Genomic DNA, 16122 nt, shown 5'->3' on the forward strand with positions numbered 1-16122 from the left:
AAATGTTCAGATTGACTTGCGAGGACAGAATAGTTTTTAGTTTAAATTCTCCTCCAATAGGTAGCACTTCTGACAGCGCATCCTCAGCACTGCACTGCATTTTTATTGCCATGGTCTGTGGAGGGGACAGGTCTCAGTGCTCTGATGCAGAGGTAAGAACCCAACCTTTGCTGGCTCCAAATTAGGAGTTCCTATTCCAACACGGCACCTTGGCTCAGTAAAGGAAGGCAGCACAAGACCACTTTTTAAATGGAATATTCTTTTTATGAGGAGATAAAACTGGACACAAACGCATTTTGAAGTCCCATCCATGGGAATAATAACCAGTAAACATTTACCGCATTGAGGAACTATTCAGATTAAGTTGCAAATTACATATTGCTTGGATCATTGTGTCAACAATGTAAATTAGGAAAATAAAAACAAGATTACACCAAGCCTACAAAAAGCTGAACAATAAAATAAACATTGCTGTCTGCAAAAGTGTGAGCTAATCAAGTAAAATTTCAATCACTTCTTAAAACATTGTACCGACAACATTGTTTTGAATGTATGCAGGCCTACAAGATAATATAAGAGACACACAAAACTGCAGATGCTGAAATCTTGAGCAAAGAAGAAAAACTTTTTGTGGAATGCAGGCAGCATCTGTAGAGCGGATGAGGTTTCAGGTTGTGTAGGGAAGAACTGCAGATGCTGGTTTAAATCAAAGGTAGACACAAAATGCTGGAGTAGCTCAGCGTGACAGGCAGCATCTCTGGAGACACACTTCTTCAGTCTGAAGAAGGGTCTCAACACGAAACGTCTCCCAATCCTCCTCTCCAGAGATGCTGCTTGTCCCCCTGAGATACTCCAGCATTTTGTGTCTAGCTTCAATAATCTGGGGAGGTCTATACACTAGCAGCAACCTGCATCTAGATGGCATCTTGAACATTGTGAAACGTCCAATCGATCGACCTGACAGATGGTTCAACTGCCCCGACTGCGGGAGAAAATGAGGGAAGAAGATAAGACTTTCTTGCCTTCCATCACAGCGAGGAATGTGGGGAATCCGTTGTGGTTTCAAGGTTAATTTATTATCACATGCACCAATTAAGGTACAGTGAAATTTGACTTACCATACAGCCATACTAAGCGAAAAGCAACAAGACACACAATCACATAAAAGTTAACATAAACATCCACCACAGTGGATTCCACATTCCTCACTGTGATGGAAGGCATTAAAGTTCAATCTTCTTCCTCTTGTTCTCCCGTCAAACCAGATGTGAACTTTTCCTGAAGCGGTCCGGGCAGTCAAAACCATCCGCAGTCAGTGCGATCAAAGCCCCTGCAACCGACGATCGAAGCCCCCATCGGGGTGATCGAAGCTCCCGAATTGGCCTCTTCTTACCAGAGACCGCGGGCTTCAGGATGTTAAAGTCCACAGGCCCGGTGGTTGGAGCTTCGATCCCCGGCAAAGGGATCGCAAACTCTGCAACGTTAAAGTCCCGTAGACTCCTGCTGCCAACTCCACGATGTTAGGCTGCAGTGGGGACAGAGATACGATAAGGAACAAAATCTCATCTATGTCGAGGTAAAAGATTGAAACAAGTTTCCCCCAACACACCCCCCCCCCCCCCCCCCCCCCCCCCCCCCCCCAACGTAAAACAAACCACGGAACACTAAAACATACTTTTAACACATACTAAAAATAACAAAAAGACAAAAGGACAGACAGACAGTTGGCGAGGTTGTTTATATTAAGTTTTATGTAATTGTGTGTCTTTAGTATGGCTGTATGGTAATACGAATATCACTGTACCTTAATATGCACACATTACAATAAAAGGCCTTTGAAATATTTGAAAGGCAGAGGTGTTTTGAGATAAATCCAGACTACTATTGGAAGAGTAAAGTTGTGGAGACTGTCAACAGGTTGTACTCAGAGCAGTGGTCACAATGGGTTGGACTCTATTGCATGATTGCGGAGGGAAGGTCAGATAATCAGATGCCCAGTGAAGCCTCATCTCGAGTGCTTCAGTCAAGTTTGTTCTTTCTATGTCCCCTCACTCTGTGTAGACAGATTGAGCAGCACTTGAACATCAGGTAGACCAGCAGGAGGGCCACAGCGAGAAGGATGCCGATGACATCCAAGCAGTGATACTGGACCCAGTTCAGATGGTGAGCGGCAGTTTGCAAATGTTTGGCTCCTCTGTGTTTCATCACAAACTCCACCCAATAGACAGAGAGGGCCAGGGGCTCTACCGGCCGATCCTTGTGCAGTGACGACATCCTCATCATGGCTTCCTTGTATCTGAAACATATAGTTGTTGCACAGTTAAGATAGTCGTCCTCATTGAACAGTTGCCAAAACCAGATGTGAATTTTCCCTGAAGCAGGAAGACCCCATTGGATCTATCCAGCTAGTACAGCAGTATTAACGTGTTGAATGTAGACACAAAATGCTGGAGTAACTCAGTGGGACAGGCAGCATCTCTGGAGAGAAGGAACGTGGGACGTTTTGGGTCAAGACCATTTTTCAGACTGATGTCAGGGGAGTGGGCGGGACAGAGATAGAATGTAGTCGGAGACAGTGAGATTGGTGGTAGAACTGGGACGGGGAGAGGATGGAGAGAGAGGGGAGAGAGAGAGGGGACAGAGAGAGGAAAAGCATGGGCTTTCACCTGAAAAGACTGTTAGGGTCCTTAGGTGGAGTCGAGGGGAAGGTAAAGAGACAGACTTTTGCCTTCCATCACAGTGAGGAGGTGCCTGGTGAACTCACTGTGATGGATGTTAAATTTGTGTTTATTGTGTGTTTTTGTCATTTTTATGATATGTATGACTGCAAGGCAACGAAATTTCGTTCAGACCAAAAGGTCTGAATGACAGAAAATTCAAAATTCAAATTTCTGCGGTTACAGGAGAAAGTACCTGGGGAGGGGGTTGTTTGGGTGGGAAGGGACAAATTGACCAGAGAGTTGCAGAGGGAACGGTCTCTGCGGAAAGCAGGAAGCGGTGGAGATGGGAAGATGTGGCCAGTATTGGGATCCCGTTGGAGGCGGCCAAAATGTTGGAGGATTATATGCAAGGGCTGATGGGGTGGAAGGTGGGGACACGAATTGTTATAAATTGGGGGGAAAGAGAGCAAGAGCGGAACTGTGGGATACTGAGGAAACCCCAGTGAGAGCCTCATCTATAATGGATGAGGGGAACCCCATTTCCTAAAAAATGAAGACATCTCCGATGCCCTGGTATGGAAAACCTCTTCCTGGGCGCAGATGTGGCGTAGACGGGGGAATTGGGAGTAGGGGATAGAGTCTTTACAGGAAGCAGGGTGGGAAGATGTGTAATCTAGATAGCCATGGGAGTCAGTGGGTTTGTAGTCGATGTCGGTCAATAGTCTGTCTCCTGTGACGGAGCTGGTGAGATCTCGAAATGGTAGGGAGATGTCAGTCTATCTCCTGTATTAATAGCTGTACTGGTGTTGTGATAATAATGTGCCACACTCATCACACTGCTGCCATTGTTATAAATGCAGCATAATTCAATGTTGAATTAAGAGCCCAAAGTCTTCCTCCCACATGAGGATGCCAATTCCAGTCCATCCCTGTTCTGCTTGTTTAAAACTTGGGAGCAAGTTATATTTTCATCATGAACTGATTTAAAATATGGAAAAGTCCATGAATATTAAAATGTTGCATGAAATCTAGTAACTTTTCAGTTCCTTTTGATTTCAGGGTATGTGAGCAGGCTGTTTAGTATATATTAAGCATTACCCCCTCCCATTGGTACGGAGCTTTTGCATTTTTCAACTTGAAATTGTGCAATCTGGTGCATACTGTAGCGAGTCTTTTAATTTACACTTCAATGCAATATTTATGCTTTAAATTGGACTAGCTATGTATAAGGTAAGGCTAAATTACATTCCTAATTACATTCCACAGTAGAGCCAGGCTCTGATCAACAGGTGCAGCACATGAATGATCGTAGTATATTCATATATGGAGATCAGATTATAATCAAACACATGGCCCACGTTGACCAACCTGGGTCTCACTGCACACCTGGTACTACTCCTGACCCTGACTCTAGTTGCATACCTTCTCTCATTCCTGACCCTGGGTCCAGCTTTACACCTGGTCCATTTGAAGGCCACTATCTTCCACCATTACTTCCAGCAGCCACTGGTTGTCCTCCAGGATGCACCGAGCCGCAGCCTGATCCATGTCGGTCACCTGGGCGAATTTGGCACAGAGACTCTCACAGCAGCGGCGCAACACTTACGACGCCTCCGACGGCCCAGGACTCTTGCACTGAGGTTGCCACATGGCCGGAGCTGCAGCGAGCGACTCGCCAGCCTGGCAAACACTCGCCAGCCCCGGCTCCCCATCTGCATCTGTCCCCGCTGCTGCTTCTGCTTCCATCCCTCCCTCAGTCCCGGCTCTTCAACACCCGTGACCCATGCAGTTGATATGAGTTTTTACATTTTTGTTGATCACAGAATTTCTCATGACAGAGCATGAGAAATTTGTGATCAGCGCGAGCGTGAAAATTTGGCGAAATGCATGATTCTCACGCTCAATGCGTGAGAATTGGCAGCCCTGTTACACTACACTGCAGAGTGTTAATATGGAAGAATGGATCGACTAGGCTTATATTCACTGGAATTTAGAAGGATGCGAGGGGTTCTTAGAAACATATAGAATTATTAAGGGATTGGTCAGACTAGATGCAGGAAAAATATTCCCCATATTGGAGGAGTCCAGAACCAGGGGTCACAGTTTAAGAATAAGAGGCAGGCCATTTAGGACTGAGATGTGGAAAAACCTTTTCAGTCAGAGAGTTGTGAATCTGGAATTCTCTGCCACAGAAGGCAGTGGAGGCCAATTCACTGGATGGATTCAAGAAAGAGTTATATATAGCTCTTAGGTCTAACGGAATCAAGGGAGATGGGGACAAAACAAGAACAGTACTGATTCTGGATGATCATGCATGATCATATTGAATGGCGGTGCTGGCTCAAAGAACTGAATGACCTACTCCTGCACCTATTTTCTATGTTTCTAATCTGAACATTCACTATTGCACAATTTAATATGTTCAATACACATCTGAGGCCCAAAACTGGACTGACCTCCCACACTCAAAAATAGGCTTTGACGAGTAAGAGAAAGCCAAACTTCTGAGTTGGACATAACAGTATCAATGAATGCAACAGATAAATGAAAGCATGAATTAAGAAAAAAAGCAATTCCTTTCCAGGTTATGTAAAATAATTACATTTATATTTTAATAATGGGGACTCTTTTAAAAAAAAAAAGGGGGATGTCACGTTTCCTTTAAGCTCTGCTCTTTTGCAATTTTTAGGCAGCCGCAAAGACTTTGAAGAGATATTGTAGGTCACAACTATGTGAATAACACTGACCTAGTATCATTGATAACATCCACAAGTGCATTCACAAGTTCTTGGGAATTAATATCTTTCAAAGACAAACCAACTCCAGCTCCGTGATGGATCATATGATGCATATTTTCTGCTTGGTCTCCAAATAATGGCAACATGACCATTGGCACAGCACTGCAGATCGCTTCGTAGATTCCGTGTGTCCCTCCGTGGGTCAGGAAAGCTCGTGTTTTGGGATGTGCTAGATTGCAAATAAAAGGAAAATGAAAAATGACTCCCTTGGTTATCCAGTGAAACTTGAATCTATTACTTTCAGAATCTGCAGTATTAGAAGATCAGGAAAACGGTATGTAATGTAAAGGCCTTGACACAATTTTCTTGCGTAGGCAGATAATGAGAAACTATTTGGGGAGTTTAAGACTATGAAGTATATCCCAAAGTTAGAGCCCAACTTTTTAGACATGAAGATAAGAAACACTGGGACACAGAAAAAGTGGTTGAGATTCAGAAAGTTTTTACAAATGACAATTGGTGTTTGGTCGATTATTAATTTTAAATCTGAGATTACTAAAACCTGTAAGGATATTCAATAGAGACTACTTTCCTCCTGTAAATCTATTGGGGTAATTGCCTGTTCTCACACCTGACAAACTGTGAGGGAAGACATTACAACCAATAGCATACACTTACCCAGCAAATCATTCTGAGGCAGCCAGTCCATCAGCTTGGTGTTGGGTGCCAATGTTGAGGGCCTTTCTCCACTGTGTCTCCACAACACCTGTCACAAAAAAGGCAAAGGTCAGAAAAAGGCAGGGTCATAGGGTCATACAGCAGGGCCAATACAATACAATACAATACCTTTTATTTGTCATTTGAACCTCACATGAGGTTCAAACAAAATTTGGTTTCTGCAGCCATACAAGAAAAGAACCAAGACACACACCAACACAATTCACACAAACATCCATCACAGTGAGTCTCTTCCTCACTGTGATGGAAGGCAAAGTCTTATCTCTCCCCTGCTCTCCATTCCTCTCCCGAAGTCGAGGTCAAAGGCCCCGGCGGGCGCTAGCAAGTCCCCGGCCACTCAAAGCCACGCCGGGCGATGTAAGGCCCTGCCACGGGTCTTGATGTTGGAGCCCCTGGCGGGCGCTAGCAAGTCCGCGGCAATTTAAAGCCGCACCGGGCATTGTAAGACCCCGCTCCAGGTCACTCTGAACCCCGCAATTCGAGCGGGAGAAATCGCCGTTGCCGGTGCCCCGCAAAGCGGTCTCCCAGCAGGGACCCGCGGGCTCCCGGTGTCACCATACACCGGAGTCGGGTCGCAGCAGCGCGCCGCCGCAGCTCTCCACGCTCCGAAGCTGGCTAGCTCCACGATGGTATGTCCGCAGCTCCACGGCTCCACAGCTCCACAGCTCCACAGGCTCCGTGACTTGAGTCTCCAGGTCGTTCTGGTTGGAGGCCGCTCCACGGCGCTAGGCCCCAACGGCAACGGAGACCCGACAGGTAAAAAGTCGGGTCTCCATGCAGGGAAGAGATTTAAAAGTTTCCCCCACCCATCCCCCACCCCCCACACATACACATTTTAAAACTCGCTACAAACTAAACCCTCAACGGGACAAAAACTTAAAAAATACACAGACAGACTGCAGAGGCTGCTGCGACGTCGGTCACGCCGCCCACATGTATGCCCACATGTATGGCCACATGTATGCCCACGTGTATGGCCACATGTATGCCCACGTGTATGCCCACGTGTATGTCCACATGTATGTCCACATGTATGCCCACGACCAAGATACTGATCTAAGCTATCCTAATTTTCCTGCGCTTGACCTAAATCATCTCAGCCTCTCCTATCCGTACCTGTCCATCTTTTAAATGTTGTAATTATACCTGGCTCTACCACTTGCTCTGGTAGCTTGTTCCATATACCGACATATCTATCTATGTCAATGATGGAAATGGGGGTTACACAAAAAAGCTGGAGAAACTCAGCAGGTGCAGCAGCATCTATGGAGCGAAGGAAATAGGCAACGTTTCGGGCCGAAACCCTTCTTCAGACTGATCGGGGGCAGGGGTGGGTGGGGACAAGAAAGGGAAAAGGAGGAGTAGCCCGAAGGCTGGGGGATGGGAGGAGACAGCAGGGGGGCTGAGGAAGGGGAGGAGACAGCAAGGACTAACAAAATTGGGAGAATTTGATGTTCATGCCCCCGGGGTGCAGACTCCCCAAACGGAATATGAGGTGCTGTTCCTCCAATTTCCGGTGCTGCTCGCTGTGGCCATGGAGGAGACCCAGGACAGAGAGGTCGGAGACGGAGTGGGAGGGGGAGTTGAAGTGCTGAGCCACCGGGAGGTCAGCTTGGTTATTGCGGATCCGAGCGGAGGTGTTCGGCGAAACGATCGCCCAAACCTCCAAAATGGGGGGATACGCAGGGGGATGGCGTTCCCCTAGTTTTCAGTTTCTAGTTTCCATCCTGTACATGAATTTGCAGCTTTATCCTGCGCTAGTTAATCCAAGGGCGTGCGAACGAGAGGACAGACGGACAAAAGCAACGTTGATAGAGCGGAATAGATGACAATTCGGGTCGAGACCTTGCTTCAGACTGAGTCAGGGGAAAGAGGAACAAGAGATATAGATGGTACTAAGGACAAATGAATGGAAGATATGCCTATATCTCCCATTTCCCTTTCCCTTGACTGTCAGTCAGTCACCTATTCCGCTCTATGAATGTTGTTTTCGTCCATCTGTCCGCGCTTTCGCTCGCTCTTGGTGACGGCGCTTCTTCCCTCAGACCCCTCCAAGCGCGCACACACACACACACACACACACGCACGCGCACACACACACACACACACGCATGCACACACACACACACACACACGCGCGCACGCACGCACACGCACACGCACACGCACACACGCACGCACACGCACGCACACACACACAGACAGACACACACCATGTCCGGCAGATCGGTGCGGGCCAAGACCAGGAGCAGGGAGAAGGATGACATCAAACGGGTCATGGCAGCTATCGAAAAAGTACGGAAATGGTAAGGGGGAAATTAAAAAAAAAAACACCCAAAGGAATTAGATGTTTAACAAAAAAATCGCTCCGTGTCCATGTCGGAGGGAAGGGGGGGGGGGGCAGGGACGGCCTTTATAGAAAGGGGGCCCCACGCCAGAGTAATCTGCTCTCGGCTCAGGTAGATCTATCCCGGGTGGAGGGGGGAGAGAGGGGTGGAGAGAGAATAGAGGGATGGAGGGGGAAGAAGGGGTAGACGGGGAAGCGGGTGTGAGCGGCGTAAACAAGTGTAGAGACACTGTCTGAAGTTTGTCAGCTTTAATAGTAAGATTAAACGAGTACTTACCAGTATGAAGTTTGATCTGTATTTTATGAGGAGTTACGGTGAGGTATTACGTGAAGAACCCAGCCCAGTGCGCAGGTGCGGCATACTTCGAAGCAGCGGTGTGAAATCACAGGATAGACACAATATTTGAAGTAAGATAGTAAAGATCATGAGACATCAGTTTATTAGTTTGATCTATATATTGAGGGTGGGAGCGGAGGGCACGTAATACCTCACCGTAACTCCTCATAAAATACAGATCAAACTTCATACTGGTAAGTACTCGTTTAATCTTACTATTTTACTTCGGAGTCACGTGAGTGATTCCGTGAAGACTTCAAAGGTCTGTGATTTCAAACCGTGTAACAGTTTTTATTTCACTCACTGCCGAAGTTTTTGAGGGAGGAAGTGTTATCGTAATCAACCAGTGGATCTGCTTTCACAAGAAACAGAAAGGTATTTGTTAACAATAACAACATAAAGAGCTCCCCTGAGCTTAAATTAATATTGCAGTTTGTAATATTCTTTCTGCAATTAAATCAGGTTTATCAACGGTTTACAATAAAAATGTTCTGAACGTCGTTCCCTTGACCATTCTGCCATATTGAGAATGTGGTCAACCGGGATGTCCATTCGTTCAGCCGCTGATATCAATGCTGCCCTAGTGGAATGGGATTAAAATGTATTATTATCTATTCCGGCAGCTTTCAGTACCTGTTTGAGCCACCTTGGAGTGGTTTGGCTCGTACCCCGTCTTGGGGTTTCTGTGGTTGACCCATAGGCTTTCCTCTCCCTCTAAGATTGTGGGTTGTGTCTATATATTGTAGTAGATGGGTCACCACACTCAACCTGGACTCTGGTGGGTAGGCCCGGAATCCCACCAGTGAATTGGGCGTTCCTGGTCCATATAGCCATATAACGATTACAGCACGGAAAACACAGGCGATCTCGACCCTACTAGTCCGTGCCGAACTCATAATCTCGCCTAGTCCCATATACCTGCGAGTTAGATTTTTACCAGACCTAGAATATGAACGTGATGCGTCTGGGGTAATCACCATGTTATCCAGTCTAGTTTTATGGAGTGACTGGACTCTGTGAGCGTATACGAGAGCCATAAGCATGAGCGTTTTTAACATAGATTGAGCAAGCTGAGGGATCTGGCTGGTGCCATTCTCTGAGATATGTCAATATCACACCAATATCCCATACATGGGTATACCTGGGTTTTTGGGGCTTATTATTATAGTTGCCCTTCATAAGTTTATCTTCAGTGGATGGGATCCCATGCTCTGCTGTCATGCTGTTTTAGATAAGCAGACAAGGCGCTCCATGCTGTATTTACGGCACTGTAACTCACCTTTTAGTCATGGTGTAGATGTTCCAGGAACTCCAATACGTCAGTGGTTGAATAGTTTGGTATGTTGTCCCTGCGTCGTGGCAGTATTTTACCCATGTTAGCTCTTGGTGACTGTTCGCAGGGATGCCGACATGGTGGTAATGGTTCCTTTGGATAATCCCAGTCCCTGGTAAGGTCTATTCAAAACCTGCACCCAGGAGTTTGATGTTTTTCTGGCATGGGTGGCTTGTGCCTGATACTGGGTTGAGTCAGCAACCATGGTCCACTAGGGAAATCCATAGGTGACTCGCCCACCGTGTCGTGATGAACTGGGAACCATGGCTGTGTAGGCCGGTCGGGCACGTTCAATATCTCGGAGACAGATTCCATCTGTATTACGAAGTGCCCGACTGATGAGGCAGAAGGGAGGAAGGCAAAGCAGAAATTCCCCCTTCCAGCGTGTAGGCATCTATCGCTGCTGCCTCTGATCTGGTTCCTAAGTCACATACATAGGTTACTGGTGATTCCGTCTTGTGCAACCAAATTGATATCTGGCTTTCAAACTGCTTAATACCTTTAGCAGATATTTTGGGTTTGACATCTATTCAATGTTATCATAAATTTTTACCCGTGACGTGGTGTCTCCCACTGTTCTAGCTTCCTAGGAAATAGGCAGCTGATAGTTAAAATGTCTTTTGACACACCATTGCCAGATCTGTTTCCAATTTGTTGCACGATAGTGATTTTATGCTCCCCATATGGTTGATATAAGCCACCACCATAGTATTATCAATCCGTAACCGCATATGTACGTGCTGCATTTGAAATGCATATGCTTTTTAGCCCAATAGGCGATCACCAATCCCAAATAGTTGGTGCCCGGTGTGTGTAGTAACGATGATTCTGAATTGGTCCATCTGTTACCTGTGCTGGATATGGAGTTTAGTTGCTCCCCAGCCTAAAGTACTGGCATCGGTTTTTAATAACCAAGTTGGGATTGGTGACAATAATAGGGCTGAAAACTATGCCAAACATATGTCTGCCCACCACTGTAATTGTGATATAGCTTCAGTGGGTACATTCATGATTTGATTATAGTGACCCAAGCACCTTGGCAGAGTAACAGTCATATGGATGGAATTGATATTGAAGCCCAGATAATCCATGGTAGTTAACGGCTTCAATACTGGTTTATCTGGGCGTGGGATGAACCTCAGTGCTTTAGGGAGCTGTTTCGTAGCTAGAACTGCTGCCACAGCTAATTCCTTTGTTTCCCCTAATATGAGGATATCATCCAATATATGCCATGATTAGATTCAAATTCAATTTTAATTGTCATTGTCAGTGTATAGTACAGAGACAACGAAATGCATTGGAAACAACGAAATGCATTGCTTGTTTTCTTAATATTTTCATGGCTATTTTTAATATTTATAATAGTTTAGGGCTGAGGTTAGACCATTGGGAATGCTCTATTCCATAGTTGCCCTAACCGGGATATCCATTATCCAGGTAAAATTTTTTAGGTATCTACAATGATCCTAGTGTATGGGTATAAGATAGTTTGCATCTTCCATATCAATGCTCGCCATAAGGTATCCTTTGGAGATCAGATGTCTGGCAGTGACAAAAACCCGTCTCCATCTTAAAGTGTATATACTCAACAGATTTATTTAGTGATATTAGATCAATGATGATGTTACATTCACCATCTTTTGTAGTTTTAGTGAATATATTCGATACAAATTCCAATGGTTCATGTTTACTCTCATGATCCATTTAGTAATGAGCCTTTCTAGTTCAGCTTGACCTTCTCACTTCTCTTTCTTAGAGGGAGAAAATGCCCTTTGGGCGCATTGCTGAACTGGTGGTAATATGCCCAATTTGAATTCAAGTTTATATCCACTAATACTGTTGAGTATATATTAGTTATTTGTGACTGCACCCATGCTTTATCAACAAGTGTAAATGCCCCCCCCCCCAGTTAGTAGAACACCCTTATTTAGTGTAAACTGGGAGGAACCAGACTACCTACCTCCATGTTTATTGTTTTTTCATGAAGGCTTAGTTATGCTGGTATGCTGGTGCTGTCGGTGGGGCGGCGCATTTTCCCACGGCTCCGCTCTGGGCCCCTGTCTAAAAAGAACTTTGGGGGTAATGTGAAGCGGTCGCCAGGCTTTCACCAGTCCTTGTTCGATATTTGCTGGTGGATGCCGAGGGGTGCGCTGCCAGCTGGGTGTTGGATGCGATGTCCTGCTCGTTCCATGTCAGTCGAGTATCCCAAATTTGGGAACATCTTAGGCGTCAGCACACTCGTAGTGTAACGGGATAGTCTCATCCTGGGAGAACCACCTTGGTGATCATGGCGTCTCGCCTGCCAGGTGAGTATGATCCGTGGAAACAACGAGCAAAGGCGGTGACATCTTGACCCTCTGTTAGGAGCTTCAAAGTTCGCTGCTTTTAGCTCTTGTCTGCGAGTCTGCTGACCCAGCTGCCTGCGGATTTGCCTCTAGAAAGGCCTACTCCTGCAGGGCTTTGTTTGGGAAGATGGTCGCGTGGAGGAGCCATGTAGTGGCCCACGACACCCAGTAGCTCTTCCTGATCCTGCTCCCCTGGCATACTGCTGTTCTCGTCCGCCTGCCCAGCGTTTAAGCCAGCCCAGCCCTGGCCTCCTTAGCTAGCCTCAAAAGAGGGAGCAAAAGGGTGTGCTATAAATTGGAGGAGGCATAGCTCAAACTCCATTGTTGTATCAATCCCTCAACAAGGGAGATGGCTAGTGCAATAGCACTGGGGTAGGAGTGTCAGCTCCCTTGGCATTCAGCCAGTGCCCCTCGTTTTCCCTGGAGGTGAACTCCATGACCTCCTCTGGCTTGGGGAGACAGACATACTTGTTTTTGCTGTCTCCAGCCTGTTCCAGTGTTGGAGGAAGTTGGTTCCTGTAGAACCTGTAATTTTGGTAAGATTTTTGTCTTACCTGTATGTAGAGGCTGCCTGCCGTTTTTCAGGCGGCATTGTAGCGGTTCCCGGGCGGCGATTCTCCTTGTCAGGAGTCTGCAGGGCTGCCGGTCGGGTTTTTAAATTTCCCGCCGGTCCGCTGCTGTTAAACAAACAGCTGTTCAGCGGACCGGCATAGCGCAGCTCCCTGTCAGCGGTCCGCAGCGTGTGCGGTCCCGTTAGCGCCTATCCCCCTCCACTGTCGGCTCCTTCGCTGGAGTCGAACGGGGGCCGCTTCCTCTGCTGCTTTGCTCCCCCTGGAGCAAAAAACCACAAGGCCCGATAAAGGTAAGTACTTACCTCACGTCCTTGGTTGCGGGAGCGCCCGACTCCCGCTGGCCGCAGTTTGCACAGCTGTGCGATAATGCCGCACCTGCGCACTGGGCTGGGATCTTCACGGAATCACCAGCTCAGGGAGGGCCAGACCGGGGGATTGGAGCAACGTTTGCAAACCTCGGCCTCAGCTCACACCCGTCCACCCGGCCCCCGGCATCCGCTGCTGTCACCGGCCCGGCTCTTCCTGAATTGTTCACCGCGTCTCTCCGTCGGTTGGCCTGGCGGGAGTTGAGCTGGGGTTGCCGCTACTTCTCCATGCGTGGAGAAGGAGCGCCAGCCCCAGCTCAAAAAGTCGACAAACCCCCCCCCAGGTTATTCACACACCCCGCCCCCTCCCCTCCCCCCGGGTTATTCACACACACTCATTTCACCACTGCCATCAGGAGGAAGGTACAGGAGCCTGAAAACTGTAACGTCCAGGTTGAGGAACAGCTTCTTCCCTACAGCCAAGCAAGCAAGAATTTAATTGTCCTATCTGGGACATATGACAATAAAAACACTCTTGACCCCGCCCCCTTCCACAACCCCCTTCTGCACCCCTCACACACCTCCTCACCCCCCCCCCCCCCCCCCCCCCCCCCCCCCCCCCCCGCCCCCCCCCCACATGGAGACGATTGATTTTCTCCATAAGTTACATAATTTTCCTTGTGGGGGTGATTGACTCCGTGGATGCCTGTCTCCGGGGTGAGTGCAGACACCACGCCCCCCCACTCACACCCCACCCCACGCGTTGTAAAAATGGAACATTTTTACATATTCCGGTCGCTATTTTCCCGTGGAAATTTTGAATTAAAGAAAGACTGCCTTTCGCTGATGATGTCATGGTTAGCATGTGTGTGTTTGTGGGGGGTGGTTAGTGCGTGAGTGTCACCGCAGGCTGCCCTCCACCACAAAAACCGCACATTGAGGGGACGGGACCCAACGGGTCCCACTTGGTCTAGTATACCTATAAGACTCTCATCTTGTGTGTGTTTTATTTGTATCTTCCCCAAAACCTTAGGCCGTAGCGCTGAAATTTTTACATATTCGAACTCACAATTTTCTCGACCATGCCGTACTCAGGGGAGTGCTAGAATCTTCAGTTCGGGAACGTGTTCAGTTGCGTTGGGGGAATGGGTGAGTGGTGGAATATTGCGTTTGGGAAGCACACCGTTGGGGGAGTCTGCATTTGGTCTAGTTCTCTTTAAATCTTTCCCTTCTCACAAATCTTTGCCCTCTAGTTTTAGACCTCTCTACCTTGAGAAAAAGATTGTGACTATCTACCCAATCTAGTTCCTCATGATTTTATATACCTCTATAAGGTCACCCTTCAACCTCCTTAGCTCCAGTTAATTTCATTTTGCCTTTCCCTGAGATTTCAGTGTGGCTCTGTAGATGGAACTCAAACATCTGACCCACTGGATCCAGGGATATAGTTTAACATCAGTAGCACAAGCCTTACTCCTCTGATGCAGCATAGAGGGAGTGCAGTACTGTTGCAGATGCGATTATTTGGGTGAAATGTTAAAATGATATTCCATCCTACAGCTACAGTTCTGAAAAAGTGCAGGCCCACTGATCCAGGATATTATTGACCCCTCAAGTAACATCACCAAGAATGGGCTGTGTGATCCTTGTCCCACACTAAAATACTTTCCCAATGTAGAAACAAGAAACTGCAGCTGCTGGTTTACACCAAAGTACACAAAGTGCCGGAGTAACTCAGGCCTGGAATGAGCAGAGTTAACCATAGACAGGGCCCTCGCTGAGCTTTAGGCCCATGGTGCAAATTGCCACCAAATGGAGGAAACTAAAAGCATAAAGGACCGCAGACATACACCCCTCTAAGGACAAACTAGCCTGGAGCTGGACCCCACACAACAAGCTTAGAAGGGCAGCAATGCATGGTAACCTAACACTATGTTCTGGTCAGAGTAAAACAGAGCTGTAATCTATGAGGAAAGAGCAAGATTGTGGGAGCTCTGAGATAACTCGATAATTCTTTCAAATCACAGACCAATGAATCCCATTTAACCCCTCCTGTGCTGTAACATTCTCCGACTCTCCGGGCCTCTTCTCAATCCATTTCTTCATTTTTTTGTTGCATTACTCAAGTTTCGACAGTTGTGGAATCGTAAACACTAAGACAGAATTCCTTGTGTCTAGACTTCAGAAAGCAATAGTCACCATGACTGAATTGAAAGAGTTGAGTCAAGTTTTTATCAAAAGCACAATGAGTTTACACGATTATATTGTACTTGGCTGTGTAAATTTGTTGTGCGTGTTAACCAGACAAAGGTCTGCCTCCATTTGTAATTACCTTCTGAGGAAGTTGACCAATTGCTTCTGCAATCATATTGGCAGTTGAGATGGGCATGTCAGCAACCATTGATCCTAAGGAGAAGATCACAGCACCATGTTCTCCAGAACTGTTCATAAATTCCTCTAAGTCCTGGAAAGAATAAAATGGAAATCATTAAAAAAAATTAACAACAAGAGACTGCCACTTTGCCACTCAGGTTCAATTATATTAAGTAATGATGGTGATTCAGGAAACTTGGTTGATGCCCCGATAGCCTATTATGAAAAGGAGAAGTGCAACGAGACCTGGGTGTGCTTGTACATCAGTCACTGAAAGCAAGCATGCAGGTATAGCAGGCAGTGGAGAAAGCGAATGGCATGTTGGCCTTCATTGCGAGAGGATTTGAGTTTAGAAGCAAGGAGGTCGGAAATGC

General features: G+C 46.8%; 1 protein-coding gene across 2 annotated transcripts in view; it reads right to left on the reverse strand.

Annotated features, from left to right (window-relative positions):
* Window positions 1-242: 242 nt before the first annotated feature.
* The window catches only part of LOC129698935 (UDP-glucuronosyltransferase 1A1-like), a 31503-nt gene continuing 15623 nt past the window's right edge, over window positions 243-16122 (reverse strand). For both annotated transcript variants that reach the window (XM_055638418.1, XM_055638417.1), the window contains exons 3-6: window positions 15708-15839; window positions 6077-6164; window positions 5408-5627; window positions 243-2296 (exon numbers count right to left, since the gene is read on the reverse strand). In XM_055638418.1, coding sequence (XP_055494393.1) covers window positions 2020-2296; window positions 5408-5627; window positions 6077-6164; window positions 15708-15839 — 717 coding nt within the window. In that variant the 3' untranslated portion in view covers window positions 243-2019. The remainder of the gene's footprint in view (window positions 2297-5407; window positions 5628-6076; window positions 6165-15707; window positions 15840-16122) is intronic.

Source organism: Leucoraja erinacea, chromosome 7 (genome assembly GCF_028641065.1).
Source record: "Leucoraja erinacea ecotype New England chromosome 7, Leri_hhj_1, whole genome shotgun sequence".
NCBI classification, from domain to species: domain Eukaryota; kingdom Metazoa; phylum Chordata; class Chondrichthyes; order Rajiformes; family Rajidae; genus Leucoraja; species Leucoraja erinaceus.